This window comes from Nematostella vectensis, chromosome 2, assembly GCF_932526225.1.
Source record: "Nematostella vectensis chromosome 2, jaNemVect1.1, whole genome shotgun sequence".
Classification (NCBI taxonomy): domain Eukaryota; kingdom Metazoa; phylum Cnidaria; class Anthozoa; order Actiniaria; family Edwardsiidae; genus Nematostella; species Nematostella vectensis.
The window spans coordinates 13,179,623-13,201,859 of record NC_064035.1 but is presented as its reverse complement, the minus strand read 5'-3'; the positions used below and the strand labels follow the sequence as shown (position 1 = coordinate 13,201,859).

The following is a 22,237-nucleotide window of genomic DNA, read 5'->3' as shown; positions in this document are numbered from 1 at the left end:
AAATCGGGGCGGGATACCATGGAGGAGGGGGTACGGACTATATTCGGTAATTCTTCCTTTTTATTTGATTTGTCATCGAAATTGAATTAAGCCTTCACCTGAATTTTCATATTATGAATAATGAGAGAGAAAGGGCCACACTGCCCTATAGACCGGGTATCATTGTTTGCATTTTGTTTAAAAGATAAGGGCAAGGCGCATTTTTTAATATCTTAGTAAGGAATGATGCACGATATTGTTTTGAATAGCCCAGACGCTATTTTAATATCCCAGATTTGGTTAAGGCTATTTTTCATGTCCAACAAATTGCATTATAAGTATATCAATCAATGTAATCCTTTTTTTTACGAGGTCGAGGCCAGTTATTCAACTTTTGTTTTGTAGTGTCACGTTCTGTTGTTGATAATGAACTTGGTGCGTCTGGACTATTTTGGACAGGGCGGTAACATGAAAACATCAGCAGTACACGAGGTCAGATTTATGAATCTCCCATGTCAAGCGTAAGGCATCCTAGCTAAGATGATATGTGATACAGATAGCCCCTCGACAACACAGAGCAGACAGAGGGCTGTACCCAGGCAGCATTCTGACACAGGACCGTCCGGGGTGTTAGCAGCTTAACGCCTATCTTGGGCCTCAGTAGTTATTCTATCGCCATGGTTTCCCCCTTGGTACTTGTCCCTATCATCGCATGCCTGATTTTAGGAACATTAACGGTGAGTACATTGAGAAATGTGCAGAATTTCGTAGTCTCAAGGATAAGGATCGTGAGTTCTAGTGTCTCAATGGCATAGGGTAGTTTGTAAGGAGTTAAACACATCTAAGCCTATTGAACTTACACAAGGACGTGCATTTCTACATTCAATTTGCCTCTATCTTTTTAATAGTTTGATCCTCTTTAAATGGTTTAAACCTTGTAACTGCGATATCAGTGTGCCATCTACTTCAAATCGAGCACAATTCACAAAAAATGCACGTCTTGTTTTGGGATAAAACTACTCCTTCTTTATCTCTATTCAAATTATTTGTATAACTTTTAAGATTACAACTCCAGCGTACTTTCCTTTTCCCAATACACTATAAAAACCTTCATGATCTTAGCAGGACTAAAATAACTCATTCTTAGTTCTCAGCAGAATTAATTTTTTATCGCTCCCTTGACACTGGAAATTACGACAAGTGCTAAGGACGCGATAAGTTTGCCGACGTAAAATTCAATTCATTAGTTCTGTCAGAGAGTGAGCAGATGCGTCAGTCCCTTCAGTGGTCTCAAACATATATACACACTCTCTTCAACTTGTCAAGAAAAAAAAAGGGGTTATTTTCACTTAATGCTTATCGTTTGGCGGATGTCAAGCTTTGGAGCATTTTGCCCAGGGAAGTTTACCTCCTGGTTCTAACATTTAATTAAAACTGAATATGTCCCTTTGACCTTTTTGTCATAGATTCCGTCTAAAGCCGAGGAGAATGCCGGTAAGACTGAGGAACAACGCAGTAAAATTCAACAACGAATTAATTTTACCTACTGACCTCTTACCCTATTCCGAAATGGGACCTTTTGAGAGCCCATGACTGTAGCCTAAACAGGAAACGCCACAGAAACACACAAGTCACACACTAGAGACTTCAAAACGATTCCAAGTATTTGTTTTAATCGGAAGTGATTCACTACGTCGTCAAACTGTTTCTGATAAGACTCGGTGGAAGAGAGTCACACCTGAAGAGAAAGGGCGTGAAAAGACGGCTTGTACAATACTACTAATATCTACAGATAGCTTAACCCATATTTGAGAAGTCACGCTAGTCTTTTGAAAGAGTTTGATGCTTGATTGGTGAATCGCTCCTATAGTAAGGCTAGCCTACCGTTTAATTGTTTCTCATCGTCAGAAAACCTATGCAGTAAGCTTGTATACATTTGGTCTAGCCTACTACGTCGTTAAAATGTTTCTCAACATCACAAGACCCCTGCTGTAGGCTTTAACGCCTTTTGCCTTACCTACTGTGTCGTTGATTAAGTTTCTAGCAGTAGTACCTGTACTAGACGTGTCTGCATTTTCCCAGCTTTATACCATGTCATTAATGTAAATCCATCTCACATCAGAAAAACCCTACAGTAATTGTATGCATTTGGCCTCCTGTTATAAGTCTACTAAGTGAGTCTGCATTTTTTTAGCCTACCATGTCATTAATGTCAGTCCATCTTACATCAGAGGACCCCTGCAGTAAGCGTGTCTGCATGTGGGGGGAGATGTGCCGGGCGGACAGTTCAGGCTTTACCTACTGCGAGTGTCCAGTTTCATGTCCGAACACTTACGAGCCGGTCTGCTCTGTGTATGGAATCCAATTCCCCAATAAATGTGAACTGCACATGTTCGCATGTATCGAGGGCGTCAACATCGGGGTCAAGAATAAGGGGCCATGTGTAAACAAGACAGGAGGTGAGTGGTGTGGCGTGACAAAAAGCGAGAAACGTGACATTTAGCCAGAAGTGTGACACATCCGGGTCAAGAATAAGAAGGGGCCATGTGTGAACAAGACAGGACGTGAGTGGTGTGGCGTGACACAAACCGAGAAACGTGACATTAAGCCAAAAGCGTGACACCTCGGGGTCAAGAAAAAGGAGCCATGTGTGAACAAGACAGGAGGTGATTTGTGTGGCGTGACACAAACCGAGAAACGTGACATTTAGCCAAAAGCGTGACACATCCGGGTCAAGTATAAGAAGGGGGCATGTGTGAACAAGACAGGAGGTGAATGGTGTTGCGTGACACAAACCGAGAAACGTGACATTTAGCCAAAAGCGTGACACATCCGGGTCAAGTATAAGAAGGGGGCATGTGTGAACAAGACAGGAGGTGAATGGTGTTGCGTGACACAAAGCGAATGGCGTGACATATAGCCAAAAATTAGTAAAAAAGACAAATGATGGGTAGCGTGGACGTGAGTAAGGAGGGAACAGAGCGCTTGGCGTGACACAAAGTGAATGGCGTGACATATAGCAAAAGGCGTGACATCGCCAGCGCCAAGAATAGGAAGTGGCCATGTGTGAACAAGACAAGTGGTAGGTAGCGTGAAAGAGCAAAGAGGGAACAGAGCGGAGTGGCGTGACACAAAGCGTGTGGCGTGACACCTTGAGGAGCAAACAACAACTGGTCTAATCACAGATGTATAAGAACCATTATCACTTTTTTAAATTCTTCTGCGCGCCAGGCGAATAGTGCAGCGCCTATCATGCAATAATCCCGCATTGTTTCTCTTTGCGCTATTTCATAGGATCTGATCCCGAGCCAGATGCGCGGACACTTGTTTGTCCGGGTATAGACCACATGTCCCAATTCCGAGACCGCTACTTGGAATGGGCCCACGTCGCCAAGGAGCAGACAAAAGACCAGAACTACACGCTAACAAGACGCATCCACGACATGACCATGCGACAAAAAGTAGCTATTGCCAAGGTTAGAAACTCATTTCATCACGCGCCGACAAAGGTCTATGAGAAGCACAGCGCTCGTAGGAAATAAATAATCCCGAGAAAAACTAGCTAACTAGTCTATTTTTCGCGCAATATAAAAGCATGAGACAAAGTTTGTTCTAATTTCCATTTATAGCTCAACAAAAAAATTGAGGCAAGAATATGGTAGCTAGTTATGTGGTATTACTGATTAAAAAAAAAAACGAATGGCGATGTTTTGGCAGTGGTAATTTAATGTATTAACAAATTTATTGTCAGTGGGAATTCGACAGAAATGACCTCGATAAGGACAATGCTCTCGAAGGGGCTGAGATCGACAACATACTAGCTATGATGATATACGAACCCTGTGCCGCGGGTTTCCTGTGGTCATGTGACTTGAACCGGAAGCAAGGGATCAGTCGGAGTGAGTGGGACATGTGCTTCACCTTAGCAGGTAACTGGTCTCGAGAGGGCATTAATAACCAAGCCAAACCAAGCAAAGCAGAGTTTTCACATCCCTGGTACAATTTCTTCTGATATGGTGGAAATTTTCCCCCGAACGAAAAATTACATTTATTGGGTGAGCTTTTTTACGGAACGGGAAATTATAACTCGCCAATGACGAAACGAAAGAAACAAAGCGGCAGACAGCTACCCCGAAAAATTTCGTAACTATATTTTTGTGTAGATGAGTGAGGAAACAGAAAAATAAAACGAATATGAGGGAACAGATTGAGTGGCGTGACACAAAGCGAGTGGCGTGACATATAGCCAAAAGCGTGACACACCAGCAGACGACAACCATGCTAACAAAATAAATAAATGACATTAGTCGCAATATACCATTTAGGAATCTCATTTATTTTCACCTACTCTTGCAGAACGAGAGTTTCCACTGCGCCGTCAGCACAAGTGAATCTTTGCATCTCTGCAACAGCGTCGAAAATCTACTTCCTTTGCTTTGACAGGCGAAGCTAACTCAATTTGGGAATAAATTTACGAATTTCAGGCGCACCTATTTTACTCTCATTAATTATTTTTATTTTTATGCAAAAAGAAAAAACAATTACGAATAAATCAAAATAAAATCATTTGTTAATAATGTACAAGTTTGATTTAATTTACATTTTTATCGCATTTATCTAATGAACTATACGCTTGAATCTACATCCGTCTATAATACATTAAAATAAATACCGTTTTGATAATAAAATAATGTAATCTTATCGTCTTAGACTTTCCTTGTGCTGGTTAATTTTGTAACTGTGCAAGTTCTGTTAAAGGGATAATTTCATATTTCCACTCTCCTCTCATCACGTTCAAGCTCCTCTCAAGTGATTGTCCTATTTCAGAAAAGGGAGGGATCGGGTACCATCATGGACCCTCTCCCTAATCCGAGCCATACTTTATTCTTTCAGACTTGTTATCAAATAGTCCTTTTTCCAAGTACCACACCAACATAAGTCGTGTTGTAGGCTTATAATAATGTTCTGGGTCGAGCTATCTTTATTACATTGTATTAGACTCAATTGTTTTAAAATAGCACTGTCGCCGTTATCTCGGCCTCGCAAGTGCAGTTTTCCTAGGTTCTTGTAAAGCAGAACTAGAATCACGAGGTCCAAGGCCGTTCTAAGCCTCGGGTTCTTGTGCCGCTGGCTCGTATTTCGTTGTATTCTCTTCGTCATTTGCCATTTCTTCAGGACGTTTCCGCTTGAAGAACCCCGCCTGATATGAAAGAAATCAAATATAAGAAGCACATAGACAGTTCTCCCAATGTAATAGCAGACATACCGGAAGCACGCAGACTCATTGAAACTCGAGCTAGCGGTATTTGTCAGTTTTTTACAGGATTACAAGGGCGGCGGAAGGGGAGGGGCAGCGGGGGGGCAGCGCCCCCCTCCCCCACTTTATTGAGCGGATGTTTCTTATATATATATATATATATATATATATATATATATATATATATATATATATATATATAGTAACGTTTTTTTTTTAAACCAACCACTTATGGGACCACTCCGCCACCCCTGCAACACCATCACTCATGATCGATTTGGTAGATCGAACCGTATTTCCAGGTGACATAAGGCGCTTTTGCATTACCCACGCTACCCCCCCCCCCCCCCTTCCCACCCACCCACCATCATTACGCGTCATTATTTGTCACTTTTAACGATCACCTCGCCACTACTCTACTATTTCATCTATCAGGTAAAATAAAGCCACAAGGCCGCGCTTGGTCGCCACCATCACCGCAGCATATGCAGTATGACACTACCTTGTAGAGTCCAAAGACTAAAAGACTCAGCAGGATAAGTCCGGCAAGAACTGACACTATAATGTACAGTCGTTACCTTGTAGAGTCCAAAGACTAAAAGACCCAGCAGGATAAGTCGAGCAAGAACTGACACTATGATTTGCTCTAGAGACGTTACCTTGTAGAGTCCAAAGACTAAAAGATCCAACAGGATAAGTCGAGCAAGAACTGACACTATTATGTAAAGACGTTACCTTGTAGAGTCCAAAGACTAAAAGACCCAGCAGGATAAGTCCGGCAAGGACTGACACTATAATGATCCACGTGGGTGTTGGCTCAGACGGCGTCTGACTCTCCTTGGGATTAGCACGAATGGAAAGCTACGAGAGAGCAAACTGGCAATTACAACTATACACAAGAGCTTGTTGCCGATGGTGTTGTCGTTATTGTTGTTATTGCTCCTGTTCTTCTCGATGTTGCTGATTTTGAGATTGTAGTGGAGTTGAATAGAAATCGTACCAAAACTTGGTTATCTCGTTATTATTGGCGTTTGGCCGGCTCTTTGATCGAGGGATGGCGGATTATTGTCTAGTAGTGGGTACGAATAAGGACACCGACTTTTTGTTGTCGTTTTATTGCTTGGCATTTGCTGATTGATTGTTTGTTGCTGTTTTTATCGTTGTTGTGGTGGTGGCGGCGATGGGTGAGCGTGGAAGTTTGGCCAACCAATACTTTATTATAGCTGTCGTTTGGGTGGCCTGGTTGTTGGTTGATTATTGTTGCTGCTGTTATTTTTGTCGTTGGTGAGTCGGTGGTTGAGGGTGGTAGATTGTTAATGTCTTCATTGTTGTTGTTGTTGTTGTTGTTGTTATTGTGATGGGATGATGGAGTCCAATACTTGATCGTTTATTTTTGCGTTAGGTGGCTCAGTGATAACGGATTGATTCTTGTTGTTGTTGTTGTTGTTGTTATTGTGATGGGATGATGGAGTCCAATACTTGATCGTTTACTTTTGCGTTAGGTGGCTCAGTGATGACGGATTGATTCTTGTTGTTGCTGTTTTTGTTGTTGTCATCGTTGACTCGGTGGTTGAGGCAGGATGGCAGATTGTTTGTTTGGTGATGTTATTGTTGTTGTTATTGTTGTGTGGCGGCGGTTACTTACCAGTACTTGGTTGTTGTTGTCGTTCGGTGGCTCGGTGATGGAGGGTGGCGGAGAAATCGCCGCCTTGGTGATCAGATCTACTGAGCCAAATCCGGCCTACAAACGTAACGCAGTCAGACATCGCTATTTACACCATATATATTACAGCGGTTGCTGGATCAGTTTCACTGCGTGACATTAGTTTCACTGAGTTGCGTGACGGTAGTGTAATTGCGTAACGGTATAGTCATTGCATGACAGTAGTTTAGTTGCGTGAAAGGAGTGTCATTGCGTGACGGAAGTGTCATTGCGTGACACAAGTACCATTGCGTGACGCTAGTGTTATTGCGTGACAGTTGTACCTTGACTAGTGTGTCCTGCCACAGTCGTGACGTCATTATGATTTCGGCGCCTTCTCCTTGCTCCAGTTTTCCCAGTCTACAGGTGAACAGCAGGCACTTGACATTATCACACGACTGCAAGCAATTGCAACGTAAACTATCAACACTATGAAGAACCCTTGTCTTTTTGTCGACAACCAGTTGCACAATACTCTATCCTTAACAGGCACTTCACGTTACTGAACAAACTTTTAACAAGGATAACCTCAAAATTACAAAGGAATGATCCCACATGAACGCTACTAAAAGTACTCTTCCTCTTCTTTTTAGCAATGCTCTGTTAATTGGTACGATACTAGAAGTACTCCATCCTCACCAGTTGGTCGCCCTTCTTGACTTCTTTCCTCGTTCTTTTGTTGGCGCCAACTCGTGATGTCGACTCGAGAACAGCTGGTTTATCTGTGTTGTTACTCATCTGATATAAATATGAGTGTAATTATAAGTAAAACCCAAGTAAGAGACGAAAAATGATTACAGTAATTTATATAGCGCTCATTCATAACTGAGAGAGCAAAAGATGGCGGAAAAGAAAGCGCCAAAGCTGAAATTACTCTTGCATAACTGGTGCAGAAACCAGCAACAAGTAGTGACGTAAAGTGGTTATAATAATGATTTTTTTAAATGATTAAGATGTAGTGATAGTGATGACGATGATAGAAATCGAGGTTATGATAGTGATGATGATGACGATGGTGATAGTGGTCATGATGATGGTTTAGATTCAATGCTGGTACCTTGATGTTAAGTGGGTTGGTCTTGACGTCACATGTAGCTGCACTTCCATGAACCTACAAACGCAAATAACTTGGATAGTGAAGTACAGGTTTGGTTTGACAGGTCTTCGCGTGCATGCACCAACAACAGAGCTAGATCGGGACTCAAAATGAGATGCCAAATCAGCGGTGGAAGGGCCGTACTCACCTGGACACTCAGCAGATACAGTAAGTAACTCAAGTCTTCTTCACTCTTCTTCCAAGGCAGACTGACCGTTACCTCTGACCCATCCACCGCGCCGGGACCGTTGTTTCTCACCTGTGCGAAAAAAAAAGTTAAACCCTGAGTCCAGGGCGGCGAAGAAGTCAACGACGAAGATTCGTCTTACCATTATGGTCTGCTGGACAAGGGGACCAATGTCCCTCTCAGTTCGCACTTCCTCGGAAGTCTTTCCTTTACTAGAGAATACTAATTCGTCCGGTAGAGAAGCACTGGAACCGAGAAAGCTTACAGTCAAGTAATTTCCTTATAAGGGATTTTCCTTTTTTTACCCATCTAAACGTTCTTTGAAAAACAATTACAGAAAGACAAAAAGACAGAAAGACACCACCTTATTTCGATAATTCCACATTTCGATGGCTTTTGTGAAAAAATTTGTTTCGAAATTTGTGTCGAAAGTAACTTTACTCACCCAGAAATGCTGAGGTCCGCTTCAAACTTTACGGCGAGTTGCAACGACACTTTGTTATCGGAAGGATTGGCATCTGCCCCAGGACTGCAGGAAAGCAATCAATCAATCGAAACCACAAACCAATCAAGGTTGAAAAAAAATGGCTTTAATGTTCTTACCTCGTTGCTTCTAAATCGACTTTGAACATGCTAATATTTCCTTTGACTCCAGCGGTAGCAAACAGCATGTCAAACGTTTTCTATCGGAGGACATAAACAGATCAACACCGGTGCTTTATAATGCTTAGGATAGCAACATATATATTGCAAGTTTAGCAATCATGAGTCGTCCGTCATGCTATTAATATAAAAGTATGATCACTACTCGTAATCCAGGCTCGTTCCCAGGATTGGCCGAGGGGGGTGCGCAGTCATAGGTATCATTGGGAAAAAGCATAGCATTTGAAGATTCCTTTATAAGAAATTACCCACTTTAGGCCGCCAATGGGGGTTGCGCGCGCACCCTACGCACCCCCCTGTGTACGCGCCGGTTATCCCTAATGATAATAGGGATAATATATGATAATGGAGACGTCCCCCAATCTGACCTTGGACCCTTTTGGGATAGGGCGTGGTGAGGGATATTTGTTTAATGCTAAGACAGAGCTCTATAATGCTCCATAATGTAGCGTAGAAACTGCTGAATGAACTCACTTTTGTCTTGCCCTGGAACGGCATCCCGACCAAACACACGGCCTGCTCGAAGTCGTCAGAAGTGATAAGACGCTTGCACTGCACGTCCTTGCGAGAAAAAGATTAATGATGATATCAAAATAAATACAAATAGGTAAGATGGCGGTAATGCGAACAAAACTAACAACGCTGTCGACGGAGAACCAAACCAACAAGAGCATCATCAACAAGACAAGCACTGATATATTTTTTGCAAACATTTCCCATAGCATCGTGAATTACCTGCTTGGCTGCTACGCCGACATAGCCCAGGAATGACGGGTAGGTGACGAGGACTTTGCCGGGGTACGCGAAGTCTTCCGCCTTGTTCTCAACGGTTATGGTGACGAGCATCTGTTGCGAGATGCCGATACGAAGATCTTTGAACCCACTGAAACACAAAAACACATATTTGCTGAGAGATGACGGGTCAGAGTGTGTCATCTGTCATGACTGCCATGCCATGTGTCCAAAACTGCCAACCTCCGAAAATCTCAAGGCTTGAGAAATGTTTCGGGGGAGGGGTCGGGTATATTCATTTTTTTGCGGGGAGGGGTGGGTTAAATCTTGCAGGCGTTTTCCATATAGAAAGCTCCACGAACAAATACACTTATAGATCTCACGAGGTTGTTAGATTAATTGTGCTACGCAAGGGAATTATTGTTTCAAATATCTTAATAGAAAAGAGGCAAAATGAGGATTTTCTATAGAATAATTTTTCGGAAGCGATAAAAATCGCTTAAAAGCGGGAGATTTGGTGCTCAACGCAGGAGAGCGGTAGAAGGGGTCCAAAATCTTGAGACTCCCGCCTAATGCGGGAGAGTTGACAGGTATGTGTGTCTATGGTGTCGCTAGCGTGTAACACCATGTATGCATGCCTTGAGCGTGACACCCCGTTCTCGTGACGTGTCTTTATACTCACCCACTGAACGAAGCACTACCGCTGACACTCAGATCAGGGACGCAGACTTTATCTTTGCAGTGTTTCTGGAAAATAGCCTGAGACACAAAAAAATAGTGCATAACTCATGTTTCTAGTACGTTGCAATACTCAGTCTCAGTTATAATATATGTCACGCTTGTAGTACAGATGCACATTTCACTACATACGCACCTCTGCCCGGACGGTTCTTTGTCGGGCATCATCGTAGTCGTTCAATATCGGACAAACCTCGCAGATCGCATTCTTTTTCAGGTCGTATTGCAAATCGAAGGTCAAAGCAGTCAGCAGATCACCGATCTCCTCGCGCAGCTAAAACACACGAAAAATAAAACGCTGGTCAGAAACGATCGCGGCGGTGGTGGCGCTGTCTTTTCATTTTTTACCGAGTATATACATATCTTCCATATCGTTTATTGAACGGTCAACAGTCAGAAAGAGCGCTAATAGCTATCTTTGCAGGCGTTTAACCGGTATTTCGCTGTGTCGAACCGTGGTCATCAGCTTGATTTGCGTGCGAGCAAAATGGGGCGACGACTTGGTACTTGGCGCCGTATAAACTCCCGCAAGCAGGCTAGAGTACTAGCAATAGTTCTCACCCTCAAGAATATTTTGTACTCAGGCAAACAGTGCCAGTCGCCGGCTTTTGTAAGCACCGCAGAGCCGCGCTTTGTGAACACTTTGTCTGTCGTGTTTTTCGGATCGAAAAACATCCGTCTTAATTCAATTGTCCTTCGATCTTGATCCAGGGCTAGGGAAAAGTCCAGTTCCACGCCTGCAATAAAATTACGATAACTTGGTTACCTTCTGATTGGCGAGGGACATAACACCGCGTTTTCTCTTACCTTGGCTGACTGGAACTTTGTGTTTGTATTTGAGGCACACTCTTGCTGTCAAACTTGAAAAAAAAAAGGATGTTACTTCCTATATTCCTATATTTTACACGCTCTCTGCACATCTAGAATGGCGGCGGAAGAAGCTTAGAACTGTATAGGATGGCCGTAGAGTACAAAGAAGAATGTTAAATGGCCGTAGAGTACAAAGAAGAATGCTAAATGGCCGTAGAGTACAAAGAAGAATGCTAAATGGCCGTAGAGTACAAAGAAGAATGCTAAGGATATGTACAAGCTATGAAGAAACCAAGTAGGTGCAGGAGTCAACTACTCGCCGCTTGTGCTGGTCTCCCTGTGTGTACTGGAGTCAACTACTCACCGCTTGCGCTGGTCTCCCTGTGTGTGCAGGAGTCAACTACTCACCGCTTGTGCTGGTCTCCCTGTGTGTACTGGAGTAAACTACTCACCGCTTGCGCTGGTATCCCTGTGTATGCAGGAGTCAACTACTCACTGCTTGCGCTGGTATCCCTGTGTCAACAGGAGTCAACTACTCACCGCTTGCACTGGTATCCCTGTATCTACAGGAGTCAACTACACACCGCTTGCGCTGGTATCCCTGTGTCTACAGGAGTCAACTACTCACCGCTTGCGCTGGTCTCCCTGTGTCTACAGGAGTCAACTACTCACCGCTTGCGCTGGTATCCCTGTATCTACAGGAGTCAACTACACACCGCTTGCGCTGGTCTCCCTGTGTGTACAGGAGTCAACTACTCACCATTTGTGCTGGTCTCCCTGTGTCTACAGGAGTCAACTACTCACCGCTTGCGCTGGTATCCCTGTGTGTTCGGGAGTCAACTACTCACCACTTGTGCTGGTCTCCCTGTGTGTTCGGGAGTCAACTACTCACCACTTGTGCTGGTCTCCCTGTGTGTACAGGAGTCAACTACTCACCACTTGTGCTGGTCTCCCTGTGTGTTCGGGAGTCAACTACTTAACACTTGTGCTGGTCTCCCTGTGTGTACAGGAGTCAACTACTCACCATTTGTGCTGGTCTCCCTGTGTCTACAGGAGTCAACTACTCACCACTTGTGCTGGTCTCCCTGTGTGTTCGGGAGCCGACTACTCACCACTTGTGCTGGTTTCCCTGTGTGTACAGGAGTCAACTACTCACCATTTGTGCTGGTCTCCCTGTGTCTACAGGAGTCAACTACTCACCACTTGTGCTGGTCTCCCTGTGTCTACAGGAGTCGACTACTCACCACTTGTGCTGGTCTCCCTGTGTATGCAGGGGTCAGTTACTCACCATTTATGCTGGTTTCCCTGAAGTGTACACAAGTTGGTCTGGTTACTCTCCAAGATAATCCGATTAGTGCTCAGTTCTATTTTCCCGACCACATCGACTATTGGTCTACTCCTGAAGGAAAAACGATACATCAGAGTTGCAGACAAGAGACAGAAGCATGGGGTTCCTCTATCTCTGAAGAGATGGTGTTATGGTACGGTGCGCCTGTAGAGTGCACCATGGTATGATGCTAAGGGGTGTAGCGAGGGTATTAAGCAGAATGTCCACTTTTTAGACAGAACTGACGTTCAATACCTTAATAAAACTGCACGATCGGACGAGTATGCTCCAACTGCTACATCTGATTAAAAAAAAAAAATCTTTACACAAAAAGACGGAACAAGCTTAGAGACAATTAAAATGGTCCTGGTATCACGGTTGACAAGGATAGAAAAAGCTTAGCAACAATTAAAATGGGTCTGGTAATACGGTTAACAAGGATGGAAACAGCTTAGCAACAATTAAAATGGGTCTGATAATACGGTTGACAAAGCTGAGGGGTGAGGGGTGCGCAGACGTAGGTTTCATATAGAAAAAGCATAGTATTTGAAGATTTCCTATAAGGAATGACCCACTTTTTGGCCGCCAAGATGGGTGCGCGCACCCCCTGTGTACGCGCCTGTGACTAATATACAAAGGGCCTTCGCGATCATTTCTAATCAGTGATAGGAGGTTCTGACGCTTTTTGTTTCGATCCATGTAAGAAGGCCAACGTACCGGGGTAGCTGTTGTCATCCATGTCCAGTCCGCCAGTCAGGGAGTAGCCGAATGTCTTAAGGGCTGGGTCATTCATGTCAGACGCTGTCACCCTCTATAAACAGGGCAAGCATGAAGAAGTCAACACATAACTATGGTAAGTCGCCCTCTATAAACAGGGCAAGCATGAAGAAGTCAACACATAACTATGGTAGGTAGCCCTACATCAACAGGGCAAGCATGAAGAAGTCAACACATAACTATTGTAAGTCGCCCCCTATAAACAGGGCAAGCATGAAAGAGTCGACACATAAGTATTATAAGTCGCCCTCTATAAACAGGGCAAGCATGAAAGAGTCAACACATAAGTATTGTAAGTCGCCCCCTATAAACAGGGCAAGCATGAAAGAGTCAACACATAAGTATTGTAAGTCGCCCTACATCAACAGGGCAAGCATGAAGAAGTCAACACATAACTATTGTAAGTCGCCCCCTATAAACAAGGCAAGCATGAAAGAGTCAACACATAAGTATTGTAAGTCGCCCTCTATAAACAGGGCAAGCATGAAAGAGTCAACACATACGTATTGTAAGTCGCCCTCTATAAACAGGGCAGGCATGAAGAATGCAGCCCATAACTATGGTAAGTCGCCCTCTATAAACAGGTTAATGATATTAGGAGAACTTGCAGTCATGACATTTTATAAAAATACACTGGCAATTATATAATTTAAATAACAGTTTTGGAACGCCGAATAGCAAAATGCAAATCTTCGAAGCTAAACCTAATTTACCTGTCTGTACTTGGTATCGATTCCGTCTTTTGTACCATGGTATATGTAGACCGCTCCTCGTCTGTCAGGGCCTCCATAAGGCGCGCCAACAACAACGTCTGTAATGAAAAATAGCTCGATCAACCCCGAGGAATAAAGACTAAAAAAGACTTAAAAACACAAAATAACAACGGAGCCAAGCGGAGGTAGGGAGGGTTGGGACGGAGTGAAAGGAGTATGGGAGGACTTTAATACCTGTAATGGAAAATAGCCCAGTCAACACCCAAAAACACAGAAGAGAAAGATAAAAAGGCAGCGAATGAGGGTTGGGAGGTTGGGGGAGTGGGGGGTTTTGTCGAGTAGAGGGTTAGGAGGGGGTAGAAAAGGTGGGGTGGAGGGGGAGGGTGAGGAGGGAGGAGGGACAAGAGGGTGGAGTGGAGGGGGAAAGGGTGGAGTGGAGAAGAGAGGAGGGGGAAGGGGTGGAGTGGAGAGGAGGGGGAAGGGGTGGAGGGGGAGGGTGAGGAGGGAGGAGGGACAAGGGAGTGGAGTGGAGGGGGAAGGGGTGGAGTGGAGTGGAGAGGAGGGGAAAGGGGTGGAGTGGAAAGGAGGGAGAGGGGGAAGGGGTGGAGGTGGAGGGTGTGGAGGGAGGAGGGACAAGGGGGTGGAGTGAAGAGGAGGGGGAAGGGGGTGGGGTGGAGTGGAGTGGAGGGGGAGGGGGAAGGGGTGGAGTGGAGGGGGAGGGGGAAGGGGTGGAGTGCAGAGGAGAGGAGGGGGAGGGGGAAGGGGTGGAGGTGGATGGTGAGGAGGGACAAGGGGGTGGAGTGGGGGGAGGGAGAAGGGGTGGAGTCGAGAGGAAGGGGAGGGGGAAGGGGTGGAGGTGGAGGGTGAGGAGGGAGGAGGGACAAGGGGGTGGAGTGGAGGGGAGGGTGAGGAGGGGGAGGGGGAAGGGGGTGGAGAGGAGGGGGAGGGGGAAGGGGTGGAGTGGAGTGGAGGGGTAGGAGGGGGAGGAGGGGGAAGGGGTGGAGTGGAGGGTGAGGAGGGGGAGAGGGAGAGGGAAGGGGTGGAGTGGAGTGGAGGGTGAGGAGGGGGGGAGTGGAGTGGTTAGTGGTGGGCGGGTTCGGGGACTCACCATAAAAGCCATCTCTGTTCAGGTCACCGGCCGATGCGATAGAGAATCCAAAATTTGCTTTTATCTGCTTGTCTCCGTCCAGAGTCATGAATTCCATCAGATTAAGAGCGCCCTAGCGAACAAATTTTCGTTAACGCAGAGCACAACATTACGAAACAAAGCACGCTACCGTGCTAGAGAGGACGCCATGGCAAACAAATGAGCACTAAAATAGAATTCAAGTGACGACTTTCATTGTTGGGGGCAAAACCGAATAAAAAGAAATACGTCTAGACGGCCCCTTTCGTTTGTTGCCAAGCTTAACAATGATGACGGTGTGGCCCAGTAGGTACGATGGACCAAAGGGTTGGCCTCCATTACCATCACAGGACGGAGCTATATGCATTGTACTGCTTACTGTAAAAAGCCTAAGTATAGGGAATACTGCCCCGTAACACTGGCTACGATTTACACTTAGGTATGGTGATACTCACAAGGCCATTGTTCACGTACACATACACTCGACCTTCGTCTTTATCGTAGCTATATCTGGGAGCCCCGACAAGGAGATCTGACAGACTGGACAATAAGACAAGATTCAGTTCTAATGAAGCACCAGGGTTATTAAGTCAAACGAACGCGCACTATAAAAGGGGCATGCCTTAGGCAAGCTGTCATTCGTCTATTGACTTTACTGAGTGCAGAGCTCCGTAGAAAGAAGTCAGAAAATTAATAATAAAGTTCGAAATTGGACAAAAATACACCATTCTATCTATTGGCCTTTTTTACAACAAAACGAAACATAACGGAGGATTAGATAGGTTTTGAAGCAATGAATTTTGCAAATTTGTTGTTTCTCCGCGCGCACGCGCGCTGTGTTTAATTTCTGACAATTTTTGTTCATGTTTTTGTAGAGGATTGATTCCAAACACTTTCCCGAATATGCCTGATAATTCTTTAATAATCTCTTGTTTTTTTACAGTTGTCGTAATTTGGCATTGCGCGAAAGCTTGCGAAAAAAGGAAAATCTACAAAAAAATCCAACTTAACGACCAACATACTTACCCATCGTTATTGAGATCTACTGCACACATCGAGAATCCGAACGCACTTCCAGGCTGAAATAAACACAGTTGTGAGTAGGGAAATATAAAGTAACATACAAGATTGTCGGTGGATAGGTAAGTGCCATATTGACAGGGGTAGTGTAAGTGGCATACCATATTGTCAGGGGTAGTGTAAGTGGCATACCATATTGTCAGGGGTAGTGTAAGTGGCATATTGTCAGGGGTAGTGTAAGTGGCATACCATATTGTCAGGGGTAGTGTAAGTGGCATATTGCCAGGGGTAGTGAAAGTGGCATACCTTGTTGTCAGAGAGGGGGTGGTGTAAGTGGCATACCATATTGTCAGGGGTAGTGTAAGTGGCATATTGTCAGGGGTAGTGTAAGTGACATATTGTCAGGGGTAGTGTAAGTGGCATATTGTCAGGGGTAGTGTAAGTGACATATTGCCAGGGATAGTGTAAGTGGCATACCTTGTTGTCAGAGAGGGGGTGGTGTAAGTGGCATACCATATTGTCAGGGGTAGTGTAAGTGGCATATTGTCAGGGGTAGTGTAAGTGACATATTGTCAGGGGTAGTGTAAGTGGCACACCATATTGTGAGGGGTGGTGTAAGTGGCATACCATATTGTCAGGGGTAGTGTAAGTGGCATACCATATTGTCAGGGGTAGTGTAAGTGGCATGCCATATTGTCAGGGGTAGTGTAAGTGGCATACCATATTGTCAGGGGTGGTGTAAGTGGCATACCATATTGTCAGGGGGGTAGTGTAAGTGGCATACCTGATTGTCAGGGGTAGTGTAAGTGACATACCATATTGTCAGGGGTAGTGTAAGTGGCATGCCATATTGTCAGGGGCAGTGTAAGTGGCATGCCATATTGTCAGGGGTAGTGTAAGTGGCATACCATATTGTCAGGGGTAGTGTAAGTGGCATACCATATTGTCAGGGGTAGTGTAAGTGGCATACCATATTGTCAGGGGTAGTGTAAGTGGCATACCATATTGTCAGGGGGGTAGTGTAAGTGGCATACCTGATTGTCGGGTGGTAATGGTAATGTAAAGCTAACTTTGATTTGCTCGTCACCAACAACATCAAAAGCCATAACCTAGGGACACAATGCAGATAAGTTATAACTCTTTCATCTCTCTCCTTTCATTTAGTTGAATGAGCTAGCCAGTGATTGTAAGGTCCATGTAATGTGCATGTGCACGTTTACTCACTCGTCCTCGAATGTCGTCGGCACGTGGTGAGCTTCCGATCAATTCTAAACAAGGAATAGTGGGAAAAGGTTTAATCTTAAAATTTAGATGACGTGATAATCACTCAATGCCAGCTTGACTTACGTTCTTTCCCGCTTCTCTTAAATCGTCCAGCGGTCATGGTATAACCTAAAACGATACACAGTTATAAGGTCACGTGGGACAATGTGTATGTCACAACACGTAACACAAGACACATGATCATGGCATGTGACTCAAACCGCATGATGAGTACGTACCAAACACATCACCAAAATAGCCGACCTTGAGGTCACTACTCCTTGCAAACACTGTGCTGTCAGAACGATCAAAATATGCTCCTATCATCCCTGGATAACAGAAGATTACACCCCGTTAGACACATTTTAAGTTTTGAAACCATTTGAACTTGTGTTTTGCACATGCGTGGGAATCGACCTGGGCCAGAGGATGGATGCTGGTAAATACTATCGGCTGATTCTCACGTGATACCTTTTCCGTAGCCCACGCCCACCGCGCCGAAGCCGAGGGTGTCGTCGTTTGTGATGACTGTGCTAAAGCCAGCCTGGCACATGCCGTCTTGTCCATACCCGTACATTAGCTCACGACCGTTGGCTACAATGAAAGATAAAGCGTTATTTCTATTTCTGATTCCAGATTCGCCTTTGTCAACTTTGCCAGACTCGTCTCAGATGGGAAGGTGTTTAATAGAGCGGAAGCGGTGCCTAAAATCTATCGTACCTTTAAGCCTATTTCAATATGCAGTCAACTCTAGTCTTGCGGAGCTTCTCAACCAAGACGCGGTTTTCATTGGTCCAATTACTGGTTTTGGTAATATAACTAGATGAGCACATCCAGCTATAAACACACACGGACTGATCCAGTGAACATCTCTGAATCTTCCGACCATTTGACACCCCGTCTAGTTCTGGTACTTACATGGTAACACGCAGGGTGGTAAAGGGGGATATGGATCACGTTTCACGAACCCGAAAAATGGCTTTTTTCACGTTTCATAGACCAAAAATGTCCTTTTCACATTTCACGTTCACGTTCATAAACCTTAATATCGCGTCCAAAACTCGCAAATGGGCCGTAATATAACGTCCAAAATCGCTAATACAGTAGTACCGCGTCCAAATCCAAAAATATTTGTATTTACTGCATACGACAATACAATCTGTCTATTTTGGAAAGGCCACATGATTCTCCGTTCAACACACTCAAAAACTTGAGCTAAATCTCGATTCACGGAGACTTGAAACTTCTAAATCAAGTTTCACGAGGAGAGCTAAATCACGTTTCACGGACGTCGAAATGGGCGATTTCACGTTTCTTGACAGTGAAAAATGGCCAAATCTCGTTTCACGAAAAAACACTTCACCACCCTGAACAAGGGCTCACTCTCTTGTGTAATCCTCTAAGATCATCTCGTACCCAAGGTTACCGTCACCTACTGACCCCCCGTCTAGTTCTGGTACTTACATCCATGGTAACAAGGGCTCACTCTCTTGTGTAACCCTCTGAGATCATCTCGTATCAGGAAGCACCGTCCAATCACATTTCGTGGTCGTTTTTCCGGCCTGTTGATGAAGTTGCCACGAAATGTATATCTTGGGGCGCAAGCCTGACAGAGACATCAAGAAAAAAGGATGAGTGAGTTTAACTCTACCCTTTCTATCCTCCCTTTTCCCCCGTGCCCATCCCTCCCTCTATTCTTCTCCCCTATTTCCCCCCCTCTGTCCCTACCCTATATTCACACTCACCACGGCTTTGCCGTTCTGTCCGGTGCTGAACAGCGACGCTCCGAGCCACTGCCCAGCTTTCTCCTCTATGTCAATCTGCTCACCATTGAAATCCTGGTAAAGGGGATCTAACGAACATGCGAACATTTCTTTAGCATTCAACCAAGTGCCAGGAGAGACTCTCCATAAACGTAGACAGGTATTTTTTCCTATCAATTAGGGGTCTCATGCTAATGGTGGTCTGAAACACCCAAAAGTTATTTTAAGTAAACCCCAAGTCATGTAATTAACGGCAGTGGGGGGTTAAAATTGCTTTAGCCAAACCCAGTTTTAGGGGTAAAAATGTCTGTTGACCACGCCCAAAACGGTTACCCTGTCTGTTTTTAACTGTGATCAGAGGCACATTTGCAGCCAGCGACAAAAATGTCAGAAGACAAGCCTAGTGCGAAAAAGAGAAATTGATGCACACGACTGACAGCGTTCGCGAGAGATACCTTCATCGCGTCTAGTGTAATCCGAATGCCACTCTTTGGATTTTTGCGCTGTCAAAACCTCTAGCCTAACGATCCACTGCGCAGGCGCATAGCCAGGATTTGAAGAGGGAGGGTGGGTGCAGGTACAAATATTTTATAAAAATATATATCCCCTCGTACGTTATTCCCAAAGTACCTGTTGTATCAATAGGGATGGTTTCACACGCGCTATTTTTTCTCGGCCTGCATTTGAAGACACCACCATAGCGCTCGTGTATCTTGAAGCGGGAACCAAACGGCGCGGTTTGATTTGCTAATGGCGCACCGACCAGTAACCTGACAAACGCAAACGTCAACGATTATCAACAACGCATAAATGACTTGATCTTGACCACCCTTAGAACCCGGATTTCTGTAATTTATTGTTTGTATGCAAACCGGCGTAGCTAGCCTGAGTAGGAAAGGGAAGCGGGGTAACGAGATGCTATGAAGTTATGCGAAGCTGATCAAAGATTTAGTCACGCTCATTTTTAGCATGGGATCCTGAATCCTGAGAGGAAAGTTAACTGGATCGAGCGCTACATAAAGGGGATAAAGAACATCCACTATTGTACATACAACATACATAAAACCACGCTGGTGAAAACGTATAACGAGTATAACTTTATACGTATAGCGTATAACGAGTAGTCACTGAGTGTTAGGCGTCATCACATGAACACAGGGACTGCCCAGGGTACCAGAGTCTCGAGCTTCGTTCGTTTACTATGCGCCCTGACTACGAAGACCGGCCAGGAGGAGCGAGTACCCAGGATACCCAGGGACGGTGATCTTTGATCAACCGAATATTCTCACGACGGGTCGTTCAATTAAGTGATTTTCAATTTACTATGCTTTCCTGGTAGCCCTCAAAAACAGAGTTTCTTTTTTTGGTTATCCATTTAAATATATAAACCTATCCCAACCAGAAATATTTCCATATAATAGCAGTAAATGTCTAAAAGCAGACTCAATGATATTTCTGTGGTCTGGAAGTCGTCCGCATGTCTCAGTAACTCCCGAAGCTTTTGGCATTTGGGGTCGTTTTCGTATCAGCTTTTAATCGACTACATTCTTAAGATTAATCTAAAATTTAAATACCTTAGCATCGATAAAATACAAAGAGAGTGAAATTGATGAGGTAGATCCCTGTTTTAAATGAATTGATTTGATATACACCAAATTATCATAATGACACATATTGCGTGACATAAATGAAGACACTTACTGATCTTTTTGTACCAAAACAAATTCCTTTAGATCAGTACTAAAAGTTATCTGATATGTTATCTTTTGCAGGCTACCGGTATCCGGTTAAAATTTTCCGTATTTTTCTTCAATTCTTTGTGATTTTTGGGGAAGGCCTGGAAATACCTAAACTGATGAAACGGCTGGTTGTGGGGCACAATAGGATAAAATCTATTCATGCTGAAAAGCGCACAAAAAGGCTTTACTACTCAACACCTATAGATTAACACTACGGTTAAACCTACGACATGGGCGAGGGAAGGGCAGGTTTAAAAGAGTTTTAACTGATTGTCGTAAATTTGGATAATATAATTTGATATTGTAGGATTAAACTAAATAAAACTATATATGCACTTATCATATTAGCGAAGGTGAGATAACTCAACTAAACGGATTATCAACCAATGGAAGAGATAGCTAAATATACATCCATAAGTATTATTACTTTATTGGGTGTAATTATAAACATTTGGTGAGATCTATTACAAGATACTATAATGCTACAAAAGACGGTATAAACAACTTAGCCACAGCCGAATACAAAATGAGTAGATAGATATATGTACTTACCACTTATCGTCACCATACGAATGCAGAGCTACTGTGAACCCGAAGTAATCATTCTTTGCTTGTGAGCGAAACACGATCGGTTCCGAAATATCTACATTAAAACAAATAACCACATGTAGGACGGCGAGTAGAACGGCCAGTATGCACTTTACGGCCCCCATGACACAACTTTTTGACGTTGGGGTAAACTATGAGAGACTAAGTGTTATGTCTGTAATGAAGCGGATGTCTGTGTAGGTGCGATTTTGACTCGATAGTGAGTGTGCATGGTGTTTTATTGGAGTGATGTTACAGGCAGTGACGCGTGTACACGCCTACTACTTGGACGGTAACACTCTGCCGCCGGGAATAATAGAAAAGGGGGAGGAAGGTGCATTCAAGTATTCCAGCCTCAGCCTAAACCGCTTCTATTATAAATAAAGTGACAGTGGTTCTTCGTACGACAGCTTTGGCGTGATTTATATCATGGAACCTTCACTTCTATATAGTATCAAAGGGATGATTATGTATCAGAATTTAGGTCTTGTTATTGCGTGACGGTGATGATTAAAATAAACATAGCGATGTACGCCTTCGTTAAGACACTCTGCCCTTCCGTGACACTCCCGTCGGTGCGTAACTTCCGGTCGGCAATCATATCCGGTTTGCAACTGTGAAGCTATGATTGGCCTTTAGTGCGTGGCAGTGTTGTCAGGAAGGCTAAAAATGTCAAGCGAGAGGACATTGGAGAAATACCCGGGATGTCAGTCTGTATCTACAAACAAGCAAAGATAAAGGCTCTTGTACCCCGAGA

General features: G+C 44.2%; 2 protein-coding genes across 2 annotated transcripts; one reads left to right on the top strand and one right to left on the bottom strand.

The window, feature by feature from the left end:
• The first annotated feature begins 477 nt into the window (after positions 1-477).
• Positions 478-4,680, top strand: LOC5521652 (SPARC). The gene is made up of 6 exons (XM_032366999.2): positions 478-716; positions 1,446-1,473; positions 2,211-2,438; positions 3,274-3,455; positions 3,731-3,908; positions 4,336-4,680. Exons 1-6 carry the CDS (start codon positions 657-659, stop codon positions 4,368-4,370), a joined length of 711 nt encoding a protein of 236 aa, XP_032222890.1. The 5' UTR covers positions 478-656; the 3' UTR covers positions 4,371-4,680.
• LOC5521651 (integrin alpha-PS2) lies at positions 4,295-22,165 on the bottom strand. The gene is made up of 32 exons (XM_048723350.1): positions 21,445-22,165; positions 19,784-19,923; positions 19,136-19,242; positions 18,855-18,996; positions 17,862-17,984; positions 17,630-17,719; positions 17,475-17,519; positions 17,352-17,395; positions 17,162-17,236; positions 16,134-16,186; positions 15,563-15,647; positions 15,090-15,201; positions 13,982-14,079; positions 13,209-13,302; positions 12,747-12,792; positions 12,453-12,563; positions 11,162-11,214; positions 10,916-11,091; positions 10,491-10,628; positions 10,299-10,375; positions 9,620-9,767; positions 9,359-9,445; positions 8,825-8,904; positions 8,667-8,750; positions 8,364-8,466; positions 8,183-8,293; positions 7,996-8,049; positions 7,578-7,676; positions 7,223-7,336; positions 6,882-6,977; positions 5,972-6,097; positions 4,295-5,179 (listed from the first exon to the last, which is right to left on the bottom strand). The coding sequence occupies exons 1-32, from the start codon at positions 21,603-21,605 to the stop codon at positions 5,084-5,086; spliced, it is 3,168 nt and encodes a 1,055-aa protein (XP_048579307.1). The 5' UTR covers positions 21,606-22,165; the 3' UTR covers positions 4,295-5,083.
• Positions 22,166-22,237: the final 72 nt, after the last annotated feature.

What these genes read in the sequence shown, in the direction of transcription:
- LOC5521652 (XM_032366999.2), top strand. Translation starts at nt 657, where the DNA reads ATGGTTTCCCCCTTGGTACTTGTCCCTATCATCGCATGCCTGATTTTA. An exon ending in TAAAGCCGAGGAGAATGCCG is followed by an intron (nt 1,474 to 2,210) that starts GTAAGACTGAGG and finishes ATCTTACATCAG; the next exon opens with AGGACCCCTGCAGTAAGCGT. An exon ending in ATGTGTAAACAAGACAGGAG is followed by an intron (nt 2,439 to 3,273) that starts GTGAGTGGTGTG and finishes GCTATTTCATAG; the next exon opens with GATCTGATCCCGAGCCAGAT.
- LOC5521651 (XM_048723350.1), bottom strand. Translation starts at nt 21,605, where the DNA reads ATGGGGGCCGTAAAGTGCATACTGGCCGTTCTACTCGCCGTCCTACAT. An exon ending in GAGCCCTTGTTACCATGGAT is followed by an intron (nt 17,985 to 18,854) that starts GTAAGTACCAGA and finishes CTTTCATTGTAG; the next exon opens with CCAACGGTCGTGAGCTAATG. An exon ending in ACAACAACAACCAAGTACTG is followed by an intron (nt 6,098 to 6,881) that starts GTAAGTAACCGC and finishes GCTCTCTCGTAG; the next exon opens with CTTTCCATTCGTGCTAATCC.